The 20,218-nt window shown below is 37.1% G+C and overlaps 1 protein-coding gene across 13 annotated transcripts in view; it reads right to left on the reverse strand.

Annotated features, from left to right (window-relative positions):
- Positions 1–20,218, reverse strand: part of ZMYM2 (zinc finger MYM-type containing 2) — a 91,321-nt gene that overhangs the window by 30,717 nt on the left and 40,386 nt on the right. For 9 of the 13 annotated variants that reach the window (XM_009686597.2, XM_009686594.2, XM_009686596.2 and 6 more), the window contains 4 exons: positions 12,993–13,143; positions 12,066–12,181; positions 6,236–6,352; positions 5,456–5,606 (listed from right to left, as the gene is read on the reverse strand). In XM_009686597.2, coding sequence (XP_009684892.2) covers positions 5,456–5,606; positions 6,236–6,352; positions 12,066–12,181; positions 12,993–13,143 — 535 coding nt within the window. The remainder of the gene's footprint in view (positions 1–5,455; positions 5,607–6,235; positions 6,353–12,065; positions 12,182–12,992; positions 13,144–20,218) is intronic. The other 4 variants (XM_068930285.1, XM_068930283.1, XM_068930282.1 and 1 more) reach the window with 1 other exon arrangement.

The following is a 20,218-nucleotide window of genomic DNA, read 5'->3' on the forward strand; positions in this document are numbered from 1 at the left end:
CCTATCTCTACCAGATATGCCAGAAATAAGAATATTTAAGGTAATATGTTAAAATTTTCAAGACATTCCAGAAGATATGCATCCAATAGGCACTAACTGGAAACTGCACCTACACTGCATCTGCACATCAGACTCTACCACTTGTGGAGTACCACAAGAACCACTTCTTCAGTTCTTCTGCGTGGGTTGTGTAGATCCGTGCTTTCCTTCAGCATAGCCAAGAACCTTCACTTGGTGCTTCTGCAGTGACAGAGCCTATTAAATATTTCATAAGGGACTCTACTGACTTATTTTTACCATCGGGATACTGTCTGTGAACTTCAACAGAAACAAAATTTATTTGGAACAGTCATTTGCAGCTCAAATACATAAGAATATGGTGCCAGACTACTTAATAAGATGGCATGGCCCAAAGAACTGTCCTTGTGTCCAAGGAGAGTTCTTTAACAAAAGCTGCCATGGTTCAACTTGATATCAGGACTGATCCATTGTGGTTTTTTTGTCTGTAACAGTTAAAGTACATAGTATTCTCTCAGAGTAACTCAAGAGCCTCAAAATCCCTGGCTTCTACTTTTCTAATAACTTGACCTGTGGGAAGGAAAAACCTTCCAATTCGATCATCATATCTTTCAGTAACAACACAACACTGGTAGCTATGAAAGGGTATTTTTGGGGGTCATACACTTTATGGCATTTAAGATGTATTTTGCTTCTTGATTCCCATTGCCAGAGTTTTCCAATTCATCACTGAATAAACCCTCAGAAGAAAGCCACAGGGAAGCTGATATTTCAAGTTAGAGTTTATCAGCGGGATTTGTCATACACTGCCAAAGGAAGTGGTCAGTAACGAAAACTTTTTATCATGGATGGTTGGTTGAAGCTGAAAAGACACCAGACACCATATTAAGTTATTTTAATATGGTAGGCCACTGTCAGAGCTGCAGAGAGGGAGATAAACTCTGTAAAGGACAAACTTGAGAGAGTTTGTAACAGGATTTTTATTATGCAAATTTGGAAACAGTAATATACTGTTTACAAATACTAAAGATCACCTTTTTTCTGTAACTATATACTACTTGCCTATCCTTGATAATGTTATAAGTGGTCCTATAGCAAAGTAGCAGGCAATTAGGAAACTGTAATTATGTCTTAAATTTGTCATAAAGGGTATGCTTCACTACTGTCCTAAGTTTTCTGTATACTATCCCAAATTCTGTACATTTATTTTTAAAACAGCATCAGCATCTCTAAAAATAGAGATAATTGATAATGTAAATAACAACAAAAAACGTTAAAACAAATAGCTTCAATAGCTCTCAAGTTTAACAATAACGAAATCAAACATCAGCAATGAGAGGTTCAAGCCTCACGCCAGATCGCATTTCCCTTGGTCTAGGGGAGCAGAGCAGCTCAGCTAGGCAGGGCCAGGATACCAACTTTTCCTCAGTGTAGTTCTCCATCTACTGGAGAAACGCAGCAACAAAGTTTTAGCAACATTTCATATGACAGACCACTTTCGAAACCAGCTTGTTAACGTTTCTAGCAATAATAGGAATTGTTATAAATTTAATGTAGTTTCTTACTTTGTTGTGAAACATTCGTATGTAAGCACTTCTTGTAGTTCAGAATATTGGGTTTTAGGGTATTCCCAGGATTTTTCTAATGCTTTTATATAAATCAGCTCTAAACATTGTTTGTTAAAGTATACTTTTAAACCTACTGTGCAGTAATGGCTGGAAAAAATGCCCAAAATCTACAGTGCTTTAACTAGCTATACATCTTTCCTAGACATACTCAATTCTGAAGTCATTTAATTTTCTAAATTTCTTTTCCTACTTATACAATAGTCAACACTACAATATTGCCCAAATAGGTTGTATTCTGCTTAGCTGAAACATCGGAATTGTTCACATTGAGTTTAGTTTGCAGAACCTTGTACTTAAGAGACACATGATTCCCAGAAAGTGGTTAGTATACTACCAAGATGACAGTGCAGTTGCTGGTTTCATAGTTGACCTTTATCCATATTACCATTTGAAAGAAACTTCCAAACATCAGATAATCGAGCTATTCCATAGCTTAATGACCTTCTTCCAAGAAGCAGGAAGCAGCCAGATACGAATCAACGTAATTGAAATTCCTATTATAAACTGTTACAGAGCCTGTGTTATTTAAATGTTAGCACTTAGTCCTATTGAAAAGACGAAATACACACAAAAAAAGTCTATGAGCAAAAAAAGTTAGGAAGATATTCATGGTAAAACAGTTCTGCTGCTGGATTGCTGAAAAATGACTTGTTCTCCAAGGCCCTCAAGGGAGATACACGTTTATAAAACAAAATAAAACACACTCGAAATCTTGAGGATTTCCTCAGGGAAAAAAAAGCTTGCACAGCCTACCCTCATTTGTCACTGGTATAACTACATATACATAAAAATTCACAAGTGGCTTTGATCTCCTTGCTTTGGCATATGCAATTATCTTTTTACCGATATCTTACTTCATTTAGATACTGGTATTTTAGAATATTTCTCTGCTGGTAAAACAGGACAGTTTAATTTCCAAAGCCCCATCCCGAAGGGGACAGATTACACTCTTTAACTAGTCAGTTCAGATGACTCCTCCTCCATGTAGCATCTGAGTTTTGGACAAAAACCAGTAAAAAACAAAAACCACCACCCACAAACACACTCTACGCCATGAAATAACTAATAATCACTTTTAGCATGAATGACAGGTCAGTTCTAATTACATCTTATCATAACAGAAGTTTCAGCAGGCCACTGCATACATTTTCAAATATTTCCTCGAGGAGGACATACTAAGAAACACTTGGAATGAAAGTGCACAGAGGTACTGAACCCAGAGACTTTAACGTGGGTGGGAAGGTTTGTAAGAGCGTGTGAGTGCGCGAAAAACTCAAGTTTGAAGACTGTGAGCAGAAGAATGGCATCTCTTCAGTTTCTGGTTAAGCAGGCATTATCTTATATATGCTCCCCATTGGTTGGTTTTAAGATGAATAAGTCAGCACTTCTGCAGGAATTTCAACGCTTGTTTAACTTCTGTCAGCTTTATTTAGGAGTCTTCTTTGATATATATACACGCACATCTGAAATTTGCCTGTATTTTCCCTTCAGAGTTCAATTGCTTCCAGAAAGCCAGTATCTTTTGTGACTGAACGCCTTTGGTATTCCTTCTCAAACATAATACATTGTCTTTTGGTGAAGAACAACAAAGTAACCTATGCTGCTGAAGATTCTTCAAGACCATATTTCCAAAATCAAAAAAAAAAAAAAAAAAAAAAGAAAGAAAGCACAGTCTCAATATCCAACAAGTTTATCTGGTACATGTACTGCTTTTTCTACTTTACAGACAGTTGGGTACGTATTTCTGGAAAAAGGCTATGATACCAAGGAAAAATTAGGGGCGTTTGGGTGCTTGGTTAAAGAGGAAAAGAAATCTATTGCCTCTGATGATGGAACATTTATTTGTTGAACACCACTGAATCCATCTAAAGACCTGGGCCTCTCTTCCCCACATCACAAATCGAAGCACTGCTGAGAGAAGCCCATTTCGTGGATTCCAGTATTTCTGCAGCAATCCATAACAAATTTTGGTTTTCCCTTAAAAAACAGGGCCTAGCTTCTTTCTACACAGCTTCTGTCCAATCAGCAGTTTTACATCAGGTAATATAGAGAGTTTTTCTCATACGCACCATAAAGGAGATCTAAGCTGTGGCTAGCAAATGTGTGCAGCAAAGCCATATTTACTCAAGTTACATCCTGTTTATGGTGTTTTTAATTCCTTCTCCGTTATTCAGTGGTTCAGATGGGCAGAGTAAGCTGATATTCACTGTTAATCATTGTTTTAACATTAACATTTCATGTATTCCTCCTGATACAGATCATCTCTACTCTCAAGCTGGCAGACCAACACATGCAAAGTTAGGATCCATGCTAAGACTTCTGGAGGTGGATTTCCCCCATTTGGTCATTTAGTAACTGTATTCACGCCAAAGAGAACCTCCACTTTCTTTCCTTCCCCAAATTTTCCAATAGGAAATACAAACTCAAGGAATTTGAGGAAATACTCATTCCAAGCCTCCTCATACTGAAATATATCTACAGTAGTAATACTAGTTTGCATTATGAATCTTACTGATTTCCTTGTGACAGCTGGCAGGCTTTGAAACAGTTCTTCAATTTCTTTTAAAACAAGGGAGTTGAAAGTGTTCTACAGCCACACCAGAATATACTGTAATATCCACACAGAAAGAAGTTCGCTCTTGTCTTTGAATATATTCCATGGAATTGTTTGTTTATTGAGCACTGCAATGACATACTGTAAAATTAGGCCTTGTTTTGTCCTTTTTTCCTCTTCACTTTGCAGTCCAGAACACAAGAAGAAGATAAGGATAGCAGAGAAATCTAAGCCACCACATTCCATTCATCAAAAGCAGAAAATTCCCAAGTCAAGAGCTATAAGGAAATGCAGAGGTGTGGGGGTATCTGCCTCCAATCACCCTTAACCTCCTCTCCATGTTAGCAGGATTCCACTACAACTACAACTGGCAAATGTGCTGTTTACTTTACTTGAAAGCAAAGATCTTCAGCAAGGTTTATCGAATGATAGTGAAAGCACTACTAATGAAATTACTTAAAAATATATATATATATATATATTCACTATATCCTCCAAATGATAGGTCACCCAAACTTAACATCTAAGATCAGCATTAAATACCAGCATCAAAGGACAGCTCCCCAAAAGCAGGAAGGATAAGTTCTCATAAACATTGTTATTTTGCTTAATAAACAAACACACACATAAAATAAATACAACAACAAGAAAAATCCATCTCAATCCTTTGCACGCTTTAATGCGACTTAAAAGAATCCTATACCTATAGATATCCTTTTTAACTTTTCCTTTTCAAAATCTAAATTATTAGTCAGGGAAATTACAATGACAGTAATCAACATGTGTCAACAAAGAGCAAGCTATTACTGAGACGCGCTTCATAAGTCAATGCAAAAAGATTTTCCACTGGCATATTCAATTTAAAAAATTCTAATCAAACAGAAAGCTTGCTATTCCCTCAATCTAGTTAGTGTAGGTATAGGCTCTGCTACATAAAGTTCAAAAGTTTATATATATAAATTTTTGTCTATTTATACACACACACAGACTTAAAGAGCGTTGCCCGTCTTCCTTAACCTGCGGTAAGTGACAAAAAACTCAGAAGACTGTAAGAGTAACTCAAAAAAAAAAAAAAAATCCTACAGCTACATTCACTAAGAGTAAAGGAACTTTTGTTTCAGCCTCAGGTGCATCAGAATGAGTTGGTACCTTAGATTTTAACATGACATAGTAACACAGTAAGTCAGCTACAGGAAAACTACAATGATGAACATAATTAAAAAAAGAAGAAGAAAAAAACTAAACACATACATACCTTCACTACAAAATGGTCTTTTGACACCAGAGAAATTCACCGTTTCATGTAGCGTTTTCTCCTCTTGGCAATATTCACAGTACGTAACTATGCAGTGCAGTTTCTTATAATCATCAGAACAAGCTCTGCTGCAGAACTGATAAACTTTGTTCTAAATGCAAAATTGCAAAGCATCACAAAGAGGGTTAAATATATGAAATGTCAAGATTAGGAGAGTGCAACTTTAAATAGCAGTTTCCTTTTAATACACAGCTTTAACATGCAATGTAAACAGAAGTGCAAGCACACAGTAAGGATGCGACTTTAATGCTAAAAATTAGTAGCTCTTGCTCAAGCTGACACTGAGTGCTACAAATACCCATCATCATTTCATATGAAAAAGCTAAACAGAAAATATGCCAATTAATCTTAGTGCATCTTCTTCAGGTATTTTTCTTAGTTTACAAGGAAGTGTAACAATGGTCTATAACATCTACAGTAGCAAAATAACTAGAGATGAAAACAGACTTTAAACTTACAGCTGAGATGAAAAATACATTTTTCTTTAAAATCTTTTTTGTTACTTACAAATAAAGACTTTTGCTTTTATTCATATCAAAGTCGACTGATGTTCTACAGAACCATCTAGATTTTATTAAATAAATTTTTAAAGTTTTAATACCTTCTAAAAATAGCTATCCAGATACAAATTCCATGTAATTCAGGTTTAAACATTTGTAAACACTTCACCCTTCCTTTTCCTCTTTGGAAACTGCTAAAAATAAAACCAAACCCCCTTACCTCCCATTCCAGTACTTCTGGCTTTGAACAAAAAGAACTTTTGCAATAACTGCATTTCAACTGAATATCACTAGGAGAGACAAACTGACCATTTGTTGAAGACTGCACACTAAGAGTCTGAAAAACATGAATATATATATACATACACACATCACTAAAAAAGAAAGTTACTTTCAAAATGTGTTTTTCAATTAAGCCTACACTGTTTGAAAATTTGGAAGTTTGTCAGTATAGAACTCGGGAGCATTTCTTAGTGAAAGCGCAGCAGATGAGTCTTTTCCCTTGATTTCTTTTTTCTCCCCATAATTTTAAATTTTTACAATCTCTGATCTTTACTTTTGCTTCCACTTTAATTGTTTTAAGCCATATTCCTTTTATCTTACCTTTCTAATGTCCTTATTTTTGAAATATAATGTATAAATGCCAAAAATAGCCACCCCAAACTGAACATCTGTTAATCACAAAACACATGTTTTTAGATAAATACAACTCACAGCTTCCCTTATTTTGGTCATACAGGTTCAAAGACCTACAAACATATATGTTCAAATCCAAATTCCGTCACGGCAAATCATCACCTTACCTAAGCCTGAGAAGAGATGGGCTTTGCATCCTGTCTTAAAGATCAAATTGACTCCTAGCATATCACTTGGGAAAAAAAATACTAAAGTAAAAGGCCTTCAGCAAGAAATCATGCATCTAACCACATTAAGAGAAAGCTACCTAACATTCCTAACTGTTCTCAATCACCACGGGAGGAAGATGCAGTCGCTCAGATAGCCTGGCCCTAAGCCAGACTTAAGGGTTTTCAGACAGAGGAAAGTATTATAGACTGCATATATAGATACAAGGATTTAATTCTGTAACCAACTAGTTCACTTAATATTGCACTTCTGTAGCAATCATTTAATAGAGAGAGAACTCAATTTTATACTATCTGTAGCCTTCCAGTAGGTCTTATATATACCTCCAGGACAATCTTTTGCATGTCCCTTGATCAGTCAACAACTATTAGTATATTACCCATACCATATTCAAGACAAAGTCCAAGTCAGCAGTGATCAAAGACAATTTAAGAATCCAGAGGACAAATTTCTTGCATCTTCTGAGCAAGCTTTCCTACACCATTGGCAACGAGTCAAATGTTTTTAAAGTAGTCAAGTTCTCTTCACTTAGATTTGTCACTGCATCTCCATCTCATACGAGTGAGAAAGCACAACACTTCTGTTACAGGATACTTCGCTTCAGACTTGCACGTTACTAACGTTTCATCTACACTAAGAAAGTTTGCAGTAAGACTGATTACTGATGCAACCCCCACATAAGCAGACTAACATTGCTGAGTGCTAGTGGTGCGAGTAATACTATTTTATGCAGATGCATTAATTCTGTATCAGGAGTTTGCACCTATTTTAAGTAACCATGCACATTTCCCCCTCATACACAGGGCCTCAGAACAAAATGCAATCAATAGTGGAAGAAGATGCTACCTTTAACCCAATGGCTTCTTGTCCCATAACAACTTTAACAGAGTTTGATGTCCACATACAGTACCGTTATATTTATCCCACTACATCCAGCTCATCTCCATGCAGTACAAAGAGGTTTACTAGATTTTGGCTGCTCTAAACAGACAGCTGAACAATTGTACTAACACGAGAGCCACAAAAGCGTTTTGAGGTCAAGGTCTAGTTTATGGTATTTCGGCACTTGAAGGTTTCCTTACAAAGCAAACACTGTTCAACATGTGCTGCCATATGGATGATATAAGCGCAATGAAGGTCCCAGAAGAAGTTGCATGTGGTTGAAAACAAACAAATCAAATCTTACTCCTGGTTCAGGAATGAAGGAGATGTGAAAGAATCAGCAGATGCAACATCCTCTACAAAAATATCCAAGGTACAGTGGGAGGAATGATGATGAAAGGAAATATCAAGTGCTCACTAACTGAACAGAGACTATTTTTGGATGTCTGTAATTACCATGAAATATGGGACCAAAATCCCCTATTTTGAGGGCTACAAATTAAAAGGAAGAAAAAACTGCTCTTTTTGTTTTGTGATATATGGCAGTTGTAGCTTCTTTTATGTCTTTTCCCATTGTTAAAGTAAAAATCCAGGACCAATCTACTCTAGCAGGTTGGTAATTGAACAATAGCAAAAGGTAGAGATTTGAGAAGAACGGATTTTTAAGACTGTAAAATTTGTTTTTAAATAATATTCCTGTCTAACTGTAGATAAAATCCCTAAAGAATTAAGCATGATGGCTTTTAAAACAATAACAAATGAAAGCTCTATTACACATTTTCCCACAGAGATCAGTGAAGGACTGAATTTGCATTAACGATAGTCCTAAAATAAACCAACAAAAGTTGCAAAATCAAGAGTTAATCAAAACATGATTTGGAACGCCTCCTTGAAGTTCATATTATCCTGCCTACAATTAAAGACTCTCCATGGTGAGCCTCTCCATGTTTTAATGAGTCAAGGAGACACACACACATAGTATTTTTACTATCTTTCATTTCCCTCCAAATTATAAGCTGCTTAGAAAGGAGACTACCTTTATGAAGTATTTGGAAGCATTATTACACACAAAGAATAATGTAGCAAAAAGATCATAAATTCATTAAAATCTTTCACTCTGAACAGCAAGATTTTATTGACGCTGTACTTTATAAAAGATGCCTTTTAAATTATGTATTTATGTTCTTTCTGAAAATCTTAAATCCAATCTAAAAATAGTCACGTTTCCCTTTGGCTTTTCTTGAGCCTGCCCTGCACAAGAAGAGCACAGGAAGTGCCAAGCACAGCTAAAACCATTATGAAGCTTTTTTTAGGCTTCAATGCAACCACCTCAGAAACTGCTCTGAGCTGTCAAATTACTGCTAAACAGTAAGCCAACACAGCCTAAGACTCCTCTGAGGAGACTAGTTTGGTAGCACAGCTTCTGGCCTGCCCCTGCTACTACCTGTCTCTACAGCGTACGTGATAAAGAGTGGTTATCCTTCCTCACAGCAACACAAAGTCAAATTGTGGAAATATTTCTGTATGCCAATGTTGAAGGTCTAGTGTATAGTCAAACTGTAGTCAGCTTTTTTCAGTCCAGAAGAAATACCTTTGAAAGAGCTAGATTCTTATTAACGTGGAAAAGAAACAAATCCCTCATGAAGAATCTTCTAAGGAGGCCCAGACATAGTCATCCACTACAGGTCTTCCACAAACAAAATTAAGGGCACTAAATTAAATGGGGAAGGAAGCAAACACTCCTCTTACCCTCACACATACAGAGCTTCCACCAGCAGCTTCAAGTCTTTTCATTAGGATCAGATTTGGAACATTATTTCTCTAACAAGCACGTCTCTACAACTCTTCAGATATATCCAAAAATTGAAAATTGAAGTTTCAGAAAGCTTGTGCTAAAATTATGTATAAGCCCTTGCTCAGGCAAAATAAGTTATACTTTAAGACGTTTGTACTTGTACCACTGATAGCTTTTGTAAGACACTGGCACTACAGGCGATGCTCACTAGAAATAAATTAGCCGTTTTATTTTTCCTTAAGAGATGAGTTCAGAGCAAGATCTTCGGCTGAGCCAGTAAAATCAATAGCAAAACCGCGGGTGAAGACAACACGACTCTGGAACAACTTTGCCCTTGACTGCAACAACATTCTCGACTACCTTCTTGCTCCATATTGAAGACGGAGCTGCACTATTCCACTACCAACAACATGTGAAAGTCACAACAGGCAGGCCATTTTCCCACTTGCAATACAAAGATGAATGCACCTGCAAGTCGTCCTAACAAAGGAGAATGCATTTACAGACATCACTTGCAAAATGAGCAGCTCAGCTGAAACCTTCAAATATTTTAATACATTAAAGCAGTAACTAGCTATAAACAAAAGGTTATTCATGTGGTAAAATGACAATCAACCCTAGAGCACTTTAACCAAAATTAGGAATTTGAACATTCCAACCCGCTTGTAATCCAAAAGGACTAAAAATTTTGCAGAAGGGAGACTCAGGTCTTCAACAACAGTTATTTTGCTGTGAGAAGGGTAACCCCTAACAACAACAAAAAAGCACACTGAGAGAAAGGGGTGAATATAATGCCAGGACGGTAAAATAAAGTTATCCGCACTATAAAAACCATCAAAAATACAGAGCAATATAGTAAAAAAAAAAAAAAAAAAATATATATATATATATATATACACACACATATTTTTTCCATTGTTGCAAAAAGTATTGCAACTTGACTGAATGGAATAAACTGTTTTTTTCTATTTAGGTTCAATCCCTTATGTGTCACTTAGGTACCACAGGAACATTTAGGGTCCAAATTTGTTGTAGAATTCTGTCCTTTCCGACGCAAGACTAAGGGTATGGAGCAAACAGGCTGTTCCCATACAATCAACTCGTTTCTAACGGTGAAAAAATTATTCTTCTAGTCAGTAAGCATGTGAAAACCATAAAAAGTTTGTAATTTGACAGACAGCTGAGCTAAGCGTAAGCAAATTATCATCTTTCTTGGTCTTACTGAAAACTCTTAGACTGTATGACTGCTCTAATTAAATTCTACTATAAAATAAAGAGACAGACCCACAGGTAGCACTGAATTTGCAACAGGAGCATCAGTAAGATTTCAGTAAGATCAGGAACCCATAACGGCATCAACTGATCTAGTAGCTGCATTCAATAATGTTGCTAAACGCTGACTGATCTGCAGACACCTGCAGGGCCAGACTGCATTTGTCATTTGCTAGCCTTGTTTTTCTTCAGTCAAACAGCAGAGAAATGTTTTCGTTCTCAGAGCTCTTGGGGTGGCAATCAATTTTAGGGTCACACAGGATGAAAAAGATGTTGAGTTTGCAAGCCGTTATATACTATTTTGTTAACAAAGTCCATTTATACTGCACTGAGAGACCTCTACCATACGACTGAAGACGGAAGCACAGAAGAGGGCTACATAATGGAAGCCTTGTCTGGGAACATTAAGGAAGCAATTAGGAGATTGATTTGCTTTCCAGTTCATAGAACAATGCAAACTTTAATGACAAATGGGAAACCTTGCACAGGTGACTGTTCTCACATTGAACAAGTGAGCAGCACAAGTTTGAAAAATTGTTTGTTTTTACATACAGAAATCAAAACAACTTCTTTGAAATGATGAAATACTTTCATCATCTACAAATTAACTATTACAATCTATTTTACATATCCTTTAACCTTAAATCATATTAAAAAATATAACAATTTCCAAAAGCATAGCAGCCGTTACGGTGTACCTATCATTAGGCTTGCAGCCCTTTGGTGTCCAGCTATAATATAAATAGTTAATTTTATCCCTAAAGGTCCTAACCTTTCATTTCAGAGATGGTCACTGCTCCCCAAGACACATACCAAGAACTATAACCTTTGTTAGTACAATATTCAACCTGAGAATTTTCTTTCTGCATAAAAGTATAAGCTTAGTGCAAGTCTTTAGCACATAAGAGCTGAAATTTGTTGACCTTCAACGCAAAACAGTAAGGCTCATCTCCATATAGAGGCGGGGTGAGCAAAGTAAGATGAGCATTGACACTGCTTTGTGTTCTTTTATAGATCAAGGAAAAAAGGGTTATTTTATTTTATGAGTTTGAGACAGCAGCTATCATTATGAAACTGTACTTTAATATCAAAGAAATTGTATGACCCAGCAGCATCTATGTTACTCGTAAGTCATAAACACGTATACAAAAGCAAGTTAGTTTTAATATGCACATACTTAACACAAACACAGGTACACAAATATTTAGGGAGGAAAAGATTTAACACAACAGCTAACCTGAAATTTAGCTACACAACTGGAACTGCAAAAGTTGTACAGTTTTCCATCAGGCATTGTGGCTTGATACTGAGGTAAAGAGTTTCGTTTACAAAAGTGGCAAATAATTCCCATACCTAAAAGAAAAACGTAGTTTACAAACAAAATAAACACAAAATAGTAGTGTAAAAAATACTGGATTAAAGGTCTGTTCTTCCCACCATTTCAATGTTTAAAAAAAAAAAAAGTCTGTTTTCCAGCCAGTCTCCAGAAGTCACACAGAAAAGAAACTGCAGTTATTTTTGCTGAATTCTTCCCTTAAAGCTCAGCATTAAATTTGAAATAGCACCTCCTTCCTCTCAAATTCGCTGGAGCATTTTCAATTTTGCTCTCAATTCAGATAACTCAATGCATCTTTCCCATAGTGAAGAATACACATTTTGAAATATTTACCCATTCCTTTCTCCCAGATTAAAAGTTTTAGCTGAAGAACATCTATATACATTGTAACTATCTCTCTCCTTCTCTGAGGGACAAATTTGATCAACTATTGCTTGAGAAGAGATAAAATGGGGTAAGAAGGGGTGGATCACAGACAAGAGAATATTAGTCCACGCAGCAAGAAAATTGCACTTCATTTCGTGGCACACCAGAGCACACTACATCTCAACGTTTTCTCCCCAGATGCCTTAAAACAGTTGAATACCGTTTTCGAAATCAGGAAAAAAGGCCAGCAGGGAAAAGATCCATTAGGGGCCCTTTACTAGCCTTGAACATAATATTATCTTTTTCTTTTTTAAATCTACTTTAAAAAAGCCTATGAAGTCATCAAATATCTGTAAAAACTCATTCTAAAATACAAAATAACTCCCCCAGTGTTCAAACTTCATTAAAAAAAATCAGGTCTACTCTTATCAGTGATGAAAATCCATCATCCTTTTCACTTACTTTGTGATTTTGCATATTTTGATTTGTGTGTGTTCATGCATGCAGTTGAGCAGTATGGCTCCATATATCCATTAGGTCCTATGCACTGAGTCATGTCAAAAAACCTGCACTGAGCTCTGCAGCCAGTACAAGATGTTAATTTGCCATATTTCTAAAACATAAAACAAAGTAAAACAATGCATTAGTTATAACTATGTTTGGCTTTTAGTTTTAAATTATAGTATAACAAACACAGAGGACAACTTACTTATTTACTTCTGCAATTCTCTTCCGCATCAGAACTTTTCTACATTAACTAAACCTTACAACCATCCTCTCAGAGCATTCAGCACTATGGTTGGGTCTCTTCCTCCTGGGGGGAAGCTGCCCAAAACTAAACTTCAGGTAAAAAAGCAAAAAATCACCAAAAACCCACCACTGGCACACTGTACAGTGTGCTAAGAGTATAAATCTTATCCTGCTGAGTTGGATGGTTTGAAAACAAACAGTTTCTACCCTTTGCTGGTGGGACAATTGTTGTAAGACAAGAAACAAGAGTTTGGGATGGCCGAGAGGAAAAACAGGTAACAGCGTTAAACATGAAAAAACTTGTCCTCTCTACCAAATGATAACATCCCTAATATTATCAAGTGTGAGGTTTGTCAGTTTTAGCAATTTCTTTGCAACAGCACTATTGAGAGAACCTCTCTGAAGTCGCTTATTTTCAGACCCCCGAGCAGGAGATAGATATCGCCGAGTTCCCATGCTCTTCATTTGATCAACGACAAATTGCGACTCCATAAACTCGATGATAACAGACTTGGTTTGGCATCTTTCAACATAGCAATCAGTCAATCAACAACATTCCACAGAAGTGAACATATGTTTTATAAAAATAATGCAGGTAATATATTTTATAAAAATAATGCAGGTAAGCCACACCAAGTAGAAATACCAATGACAAAGTTAATACTCAAAATTCTGACCTCTTCCATGAATTACATACTTCACCGTTACGTATCTTATGCAGCCTAAAGCATTAGCAAGTTGCAGAAAACATGTCTAGCCACCTTCCCTGCCCACGGAAGGAGTATAATGGTTTTCATAGTGACCTCAGTGAATCCTTTATTTGAGCAACGATGAGTGTGTCCTATCAGACAGACTTTCTGCTTACTGGGTATTAGAAAATGCCCTACTGACAGTTAGACAGTTCACATTTCTCCCTTTCTGTTCAGGAATGATTTTGGCACTACCTCCCCCCGCCCCCCCTACACCTTACCCTCTTCTCAAGGACTGAAGGGAGAAGGAAAGGCAAAACATCTTCCACAGCTGATTCACTTTGTTCAGAATAACAGAAGCCTCAACGGTCATCTTTGGGTTTTCTGGGTCTTCCTATCTCTAGCTACTTACACTTGAAAATTAGCTCAATCTTCACTTACAGAGAGTCGGTGAAGAAGCGTAAGACTTTCATATCTTCCCTATATTAACAAAATGTAATAAAAATATACCAATATACATGCCTCTGCTACTAACTGAGTGCATCACCTTGCAGAGACCTGCAAAATTTCAAAATACTACAGCAATTTCAAATTCACCATTTGCACGTGCTGCTTTGATCAATTCTTTGCTGTGGATTTCCTCCAAAAAGGAGGAGGCTGTGCCAAGACATCAAGCTCCCATCTAAAGAACACTATTTTACAGAACTTCAGGATCCTGCCTTCCCATCTTACTTCAGTGTTTTCTGTGTGCTTTTAGAAATGTTATCCCAAACCAGAAAACCCTCCTTATCAACCACAATATTGACATAACTCCCAGCTAAGTACCAAGAACAAAACGCAGCAGTTGTACTGTTCTGAGAGTTTCAGCTATTCTGACAATATGCCTTCATCTCCTCTGGTATACTGAGACAAAAGCAAGATATTAAGAATACTTTAAGCTATACTATCAGTGAGAATACAGGAGGTCACAATTTATACAGGACTTAACTTCTTGGAACAAGCTCCATAAACAAAGACCATCAAAAAATCTGCACGCACAAATAGCCTTGGTAATTCTAGACTACAAAGCAAAATGTAAACCTAGAAACACTGATACATATCTACTGACAACAGCTTAACAAACAGTGTTCAGGAGAATAATCAGAAAACCATATACAGGTTAAGTTCTGGGTCTGAAAGAAAACCAAACTGAAGCCATGATGACTTCAAGAGGTCACAAGACAGAAACGTAGGTTATTATAAAGAAATTTATGGTAAGCTGACTAGAGCATAGTCAAGAATCCTTGAGCCAAAGAAGTTTTTCTTTGGACAAAAAAAAAAAATTCAAAAGGAGGAACAGCTTTCGCTAAGCTCTCTACATCTCATTATTTAACAGATAACGAGGAAGGATCACACACTCCAAGTACAACACAGCAGCACGTCCATTACCTCTGAATTTCAAACATTCTTACAATATTGGAGTCATTCACTGGTTTCATGCTAGATCTTTCAGACTAAGAAGCAATAAAAAAATCTTTGTAATATCTAGTAATAACCTACCAAATCTAGATCTGAAGTACCAATTTGCTAGTAAAATATTCCATAATTAGAAAGGGCAGTGATTTTTTTAATACATATATGTCCGTTAACAGTTTCCATACAGCCATACACTATACTATGAAGAACGTCAGTTTCCAAAGACACCTATCAAGGACACAGAAGATTCTGTCTGTAGAAATGTAAGCATAACAGCAAAGCTCCCACCTTTTTTCTTGTCACAGCACCTAAAGAAAATTTGAATATATGTGCATTATTAGCAGTTTAAACATACAGTGCTACAGGGGTGAAGGAGGTGTGCCACTGGTGAAGAAAAAAAATAAAAAAAGCCCCAATGCTCTTCACACAAATGCATTCCTTCTAAAGACTCTTACTCATCATCTCCTTCAACCTGAACTACTACTGCATCTTTATTACTCTCGTCAGCACTTCCCAAACTTGTAGGTTTGAATACTAAAACCATTCAAAATCCAGGTAGCATAATATAACTATAAAAAAAAAAAAAGTATATCTGAAAGTATTAATCATTCAGCAGTATACTGGTCTCAAAGACTTTTTTTTTTTTTGTAATAATACAAGGGTTTCGCCTTGCAACTGATAACGTCAGAGATCTGTGTACTACACTATTTTGTACGTTTATAGATTCAGCCATAATACAAACTACGAATTTTCTCTTGTTCTGAAGCGTAAAAATTCAGGATGAGAATATCACTTCTCAAGGTTCCTAGGTAACTCAGTAACATTTCTACCCTCACATTCATGGCAATAGGTTGTATCTTTCATCTCTAAGAATCTACAGTATTCATTAAAACCTGTAGACAAAATTAACATGTGAGAATCTTTTCTCTAGAAGTATTCCTGAAACTGGAATAAACTGAAGACTCAGTAACATTAAGGAGAACTACAATAATACACAGGCAGGAAGAACTTTCATACGAGGCAAGGACTTTTGGCCTGGAAACAGGACAACTTAAAGAGAATACGGCAGGTCTACAGAACCAAAAATGGTATGATGAGGGGCAATGCAGATCAACTGTTCGCTGTCTCTTCTAACATAAGAACTAGGGGAAATCACGTGAAGATCAACAGAAAAAGGTTCAAAATAAACAACAGGAGGCGATTCTTCACATAACAAACAGCAAGTCAGCAGAACTTCTTACCAAAATATGTCATGGACAGAAACATTACACGTGTGTTCACAGGAAGCCTGGACAAGCACCAGGAAGAGAGATTCACAAAGAAATAGTAAACAGGGAAATCGCACAAGGTTTAAGAGATTCCTTGAGCTCTAAGTAGCCAAAGGCTAAGAGAATGCTCAAGAGAAATATATACACCCATCCTGTTCTTACTCTTCCCCACATGTCTACCTATAAACATTGCAGTAGTTCACAATTCCTCATCCAAACTGGTATAGCTGATCTCATTTTCTTGCTGTAGAACTTGAACTGAATTGGAATATTTTATCATTCTGAAGGAAAAGGGGGTGTTCAGAGAAGAAATGAAGAAAAACGTGAAGCTGTGTGAATGCTGTTGATATTTTATGGTCAGGAGACAAAAAACAACTTAATTTGTATAGAGATAAAGGGAACAAGGAACTCTGAAATTTACATTATTGTCCAAAGTAAATAAGGAAAAAAATACAACAAAGCTTTCTGACTTTTGATTTTAAACATCACTGCTTCATTTCTCATTTCAGAAATATATAATCATAGAATTGCATAGATGGGAAGGGACCTCCAGAGGTCATCAAGCGCAATCACCTGCTCAAAGCAGGTCCAGAGCTGGTTGCTTTGTCCAATCAAATTTTGAGCATCTCCGAGGATGGGCATTCCACAACTTCTCTGGGTAACCTCTTTAAGTATTTACCAACCCTCACCACGGGGGGGGGGAGACCCTTTCCCTTGTATCCAATCAAATTTCCCTCTGTTCCAACCTGCGTCTGTTGCCTCTCATCCTTTCATGGTGCGCTTCAGAGAAGATTCTGATTCTGTCCTCTCTACACCCTCCCATTAGATAGCTGATCTCCCCTTAGCCTTCTCAAGGCTGAACAACCTCAGCGCCTCTCCTCCTAAACCATGTGTTCCAGCCCTCTCAACATCTTGGCAGCCCTCTGCTGGACCTACTTCAGTATGTCAGCGTCTTCCCTACCCTGGGGAGCCCCAGATCGGACAGTGCTCCAGATGCAGTCTCAGAAGTGCAGAACAGAGGGGAAAAATTATTTCTCTTGACCTGCTGGCTACACTCTTGCTAATACAGCCCAGTTAGTTGCCTTTGCTACAACGGCACACACTTAACAGCTGTTCAGACTTGTTATCCACCAGGACACACAGGTCTTTTTATCCAAAGCTGCTTTCTAAGCAGTCAGTCCCCAACCTCTACTACTGCAAGGGCTTACTGCATCCCAGATGAAGTACTGGCTTCATCTTGCAACTTAGATGATACTTGAATGGAAGGCAAAAATGACTGTAGACAAAAACCTGCAGATTTCAAACTGTAGGTTTTCAAACTAGTTTCAAGTTTCAGTTTCAAGCTTCCCTTACAGATCTCAGACCACTTAATAAGAGAAAGCAGCAAACGTTTTCCTTCTATATACTGCTTCTGGCAAATTCAAAAACTTCTATCTTCAGCCTGTCCTTGAGGGTTTCTACAATGCCCTACGAAACTATAAACAAGTTTAAGGACTGCATTTTTTAAAAGAAATTGTAAATGAAAACACTGCTCTCAAATTAGTAAGGAAAACTGCATCCATTAGATTACTAAACGCAAAGTAAGTTATTTCAGAGGCAAAATTTTTAGAGAATAAGGGCACAATACCCTCTGAAAGGAAGCCTGATGCAGTCTGACTACCCCTCTCCCTCAGTCTGCTCCATACAGACCCTTTATTGAGATGCCTAAGCCTAGCTAGATCCTGTTCAAATTTGACCTCTTCCAAAGTACAGTATAAAGTAAAGGCAAAATCTTGAACCTTCTTCTGTACTTTTCCTGTTCAGTCCTAGAACCACTCACTCCACCATGACCTGTTTGTACATTCTATTAGAGCCTCAATCCTAGAAATCAGATCTACTTCATGACAGATCTCTCATGATAGATCACTGAAAAAAAGACTTTTATTAAGAACACTCCATTTGATCTGATATCTGCAATTTATTTTAAGTATTTGTTCCGCATATCTTTCAAATCTTCATTTTGTCTGCTAGGACAGCGTTGAATTGTGTTGGCAACTACAGAAATGACTATATCAGGATGCAAGACTGAAGAGAAGAGTTGGATATATTCCAGAACTAGAAGTACTGTTGCAAGAAAAATCCAGACTCCTGGAAATAAGAGAAATTTAATTTGGAGAGTTCCTAAGTAATTTTTATTCTTGCCATTATCAGCAACAGTCTTTAACAGGTGTCTTCCTCTTCCTTTTCATCTTACTGAAAGGATCATGAGAAAAGGATCGTAGAGAGCAGGATGTAGAACAAAAATGCAGTGTTTAAGAGAGCTTGGCACAACTGTAAAACACTACGCAGTAGCCCAAAGACTACTTTCCTTACAGTTGGAGGAAATGCTGTTGCAGTTCAATTAAATTCATAGGGTTTAAGAGATCTGTATAGACTTCTCGATTCAGGCTAACTTTTCTCTGGTAGCATTGTACAGTAACAATTTAGGATCAGAAACAACATGAAAAAAATGGGGAAGCCTTCTAGAAAAGAATATTCTTGCACAGAAACACATTAAACTTGTGTTCAAATAGAAAGGTAAAAGACAAAGAAGGTAGAAGTTTTTGGTAAGTAGAAAAGCAGAGATATTAACTACATGAATGTCTATAACAGAGATTCATTAGTAAAGGCAATCGAGAAAGTAGCAGCTAAACTACTTCAGATTTGTATTTGAGAGAAGGCTGGTCCGGATGGATCCAGAAGCAACACGCACTTCTAAGAAAAGAACCAGATGTCAGCAGAATCTGTAACAGCAAAGAAAGAAGAAACCATATTATTTATTCAGTCTTTTGAAATAACAAACCCAAACCATCTCATCCCCAAGCATAAGAACTGTAAACTCTTCCCTGCTCCAGCTAAACAGACTAAGATTAGCAACACCTTAGAAGCATTAGCCCAAGCCTCAAGAGCAAAAGCTGAAGTAATTGCTTGCTTTGGTGGCCCCTGAACACCAAATAATTCATGTGTTTAGCTTCCATTAGCTGAACTCTGCAAAACACCAAATCAACCACGTGTTCAGTAACTTCTTTCTTTGGCATCTCCAGCTACCTGCACTCCCTCTTTTAGCCAGCTTCACTCCCACTGTCCAGACACTTGCCTCCACACCTTTAAAACAAGCAGGGGGGAGAAAAAAAACTGTCTTCCCTTTCCTCAAAAACCAAGTTACTTCTACATTAACAGCATGAAGTGGAAGCTTTTCCGTCTCTTCCAAATTATTTCTCTTTTGCCTTTTCTCCCTCCTCCCTTCATTCCTGTCCAATTATCCCAGACGTAGCAGTACATTGATGTGGTTATAACCATCCTAACTCCAACACCTAGTCATGTTACCTCCTTGCTTCCCCTTCCTAAGAATTTCTTGTGCTCCCACATAGACCACACCTTACAATTTTGATTGTCCTAAGTAAATTTGTTAAGAACTACAACATTGTTTTAACATCTTTGACGTATCTATCTCACTATAACTACTATATTAAGTGGACAAGAGTAATATCCTGAACGCTATGACTAA

This window comes from Struthio camelus, chromosome 1, assembly GCF_040807025.1.
Source record: "Struthio camelus isolate bStrCam1 chromosome 1, bStrCam1.hap1, whole genome shotgun sequence".
NCBI classification, from domain to species: Eukaryota; Metazoa; Chordata; class Aves; order Struthioniformes; family Struthionidae; genus Struthio; species Struthio camelus.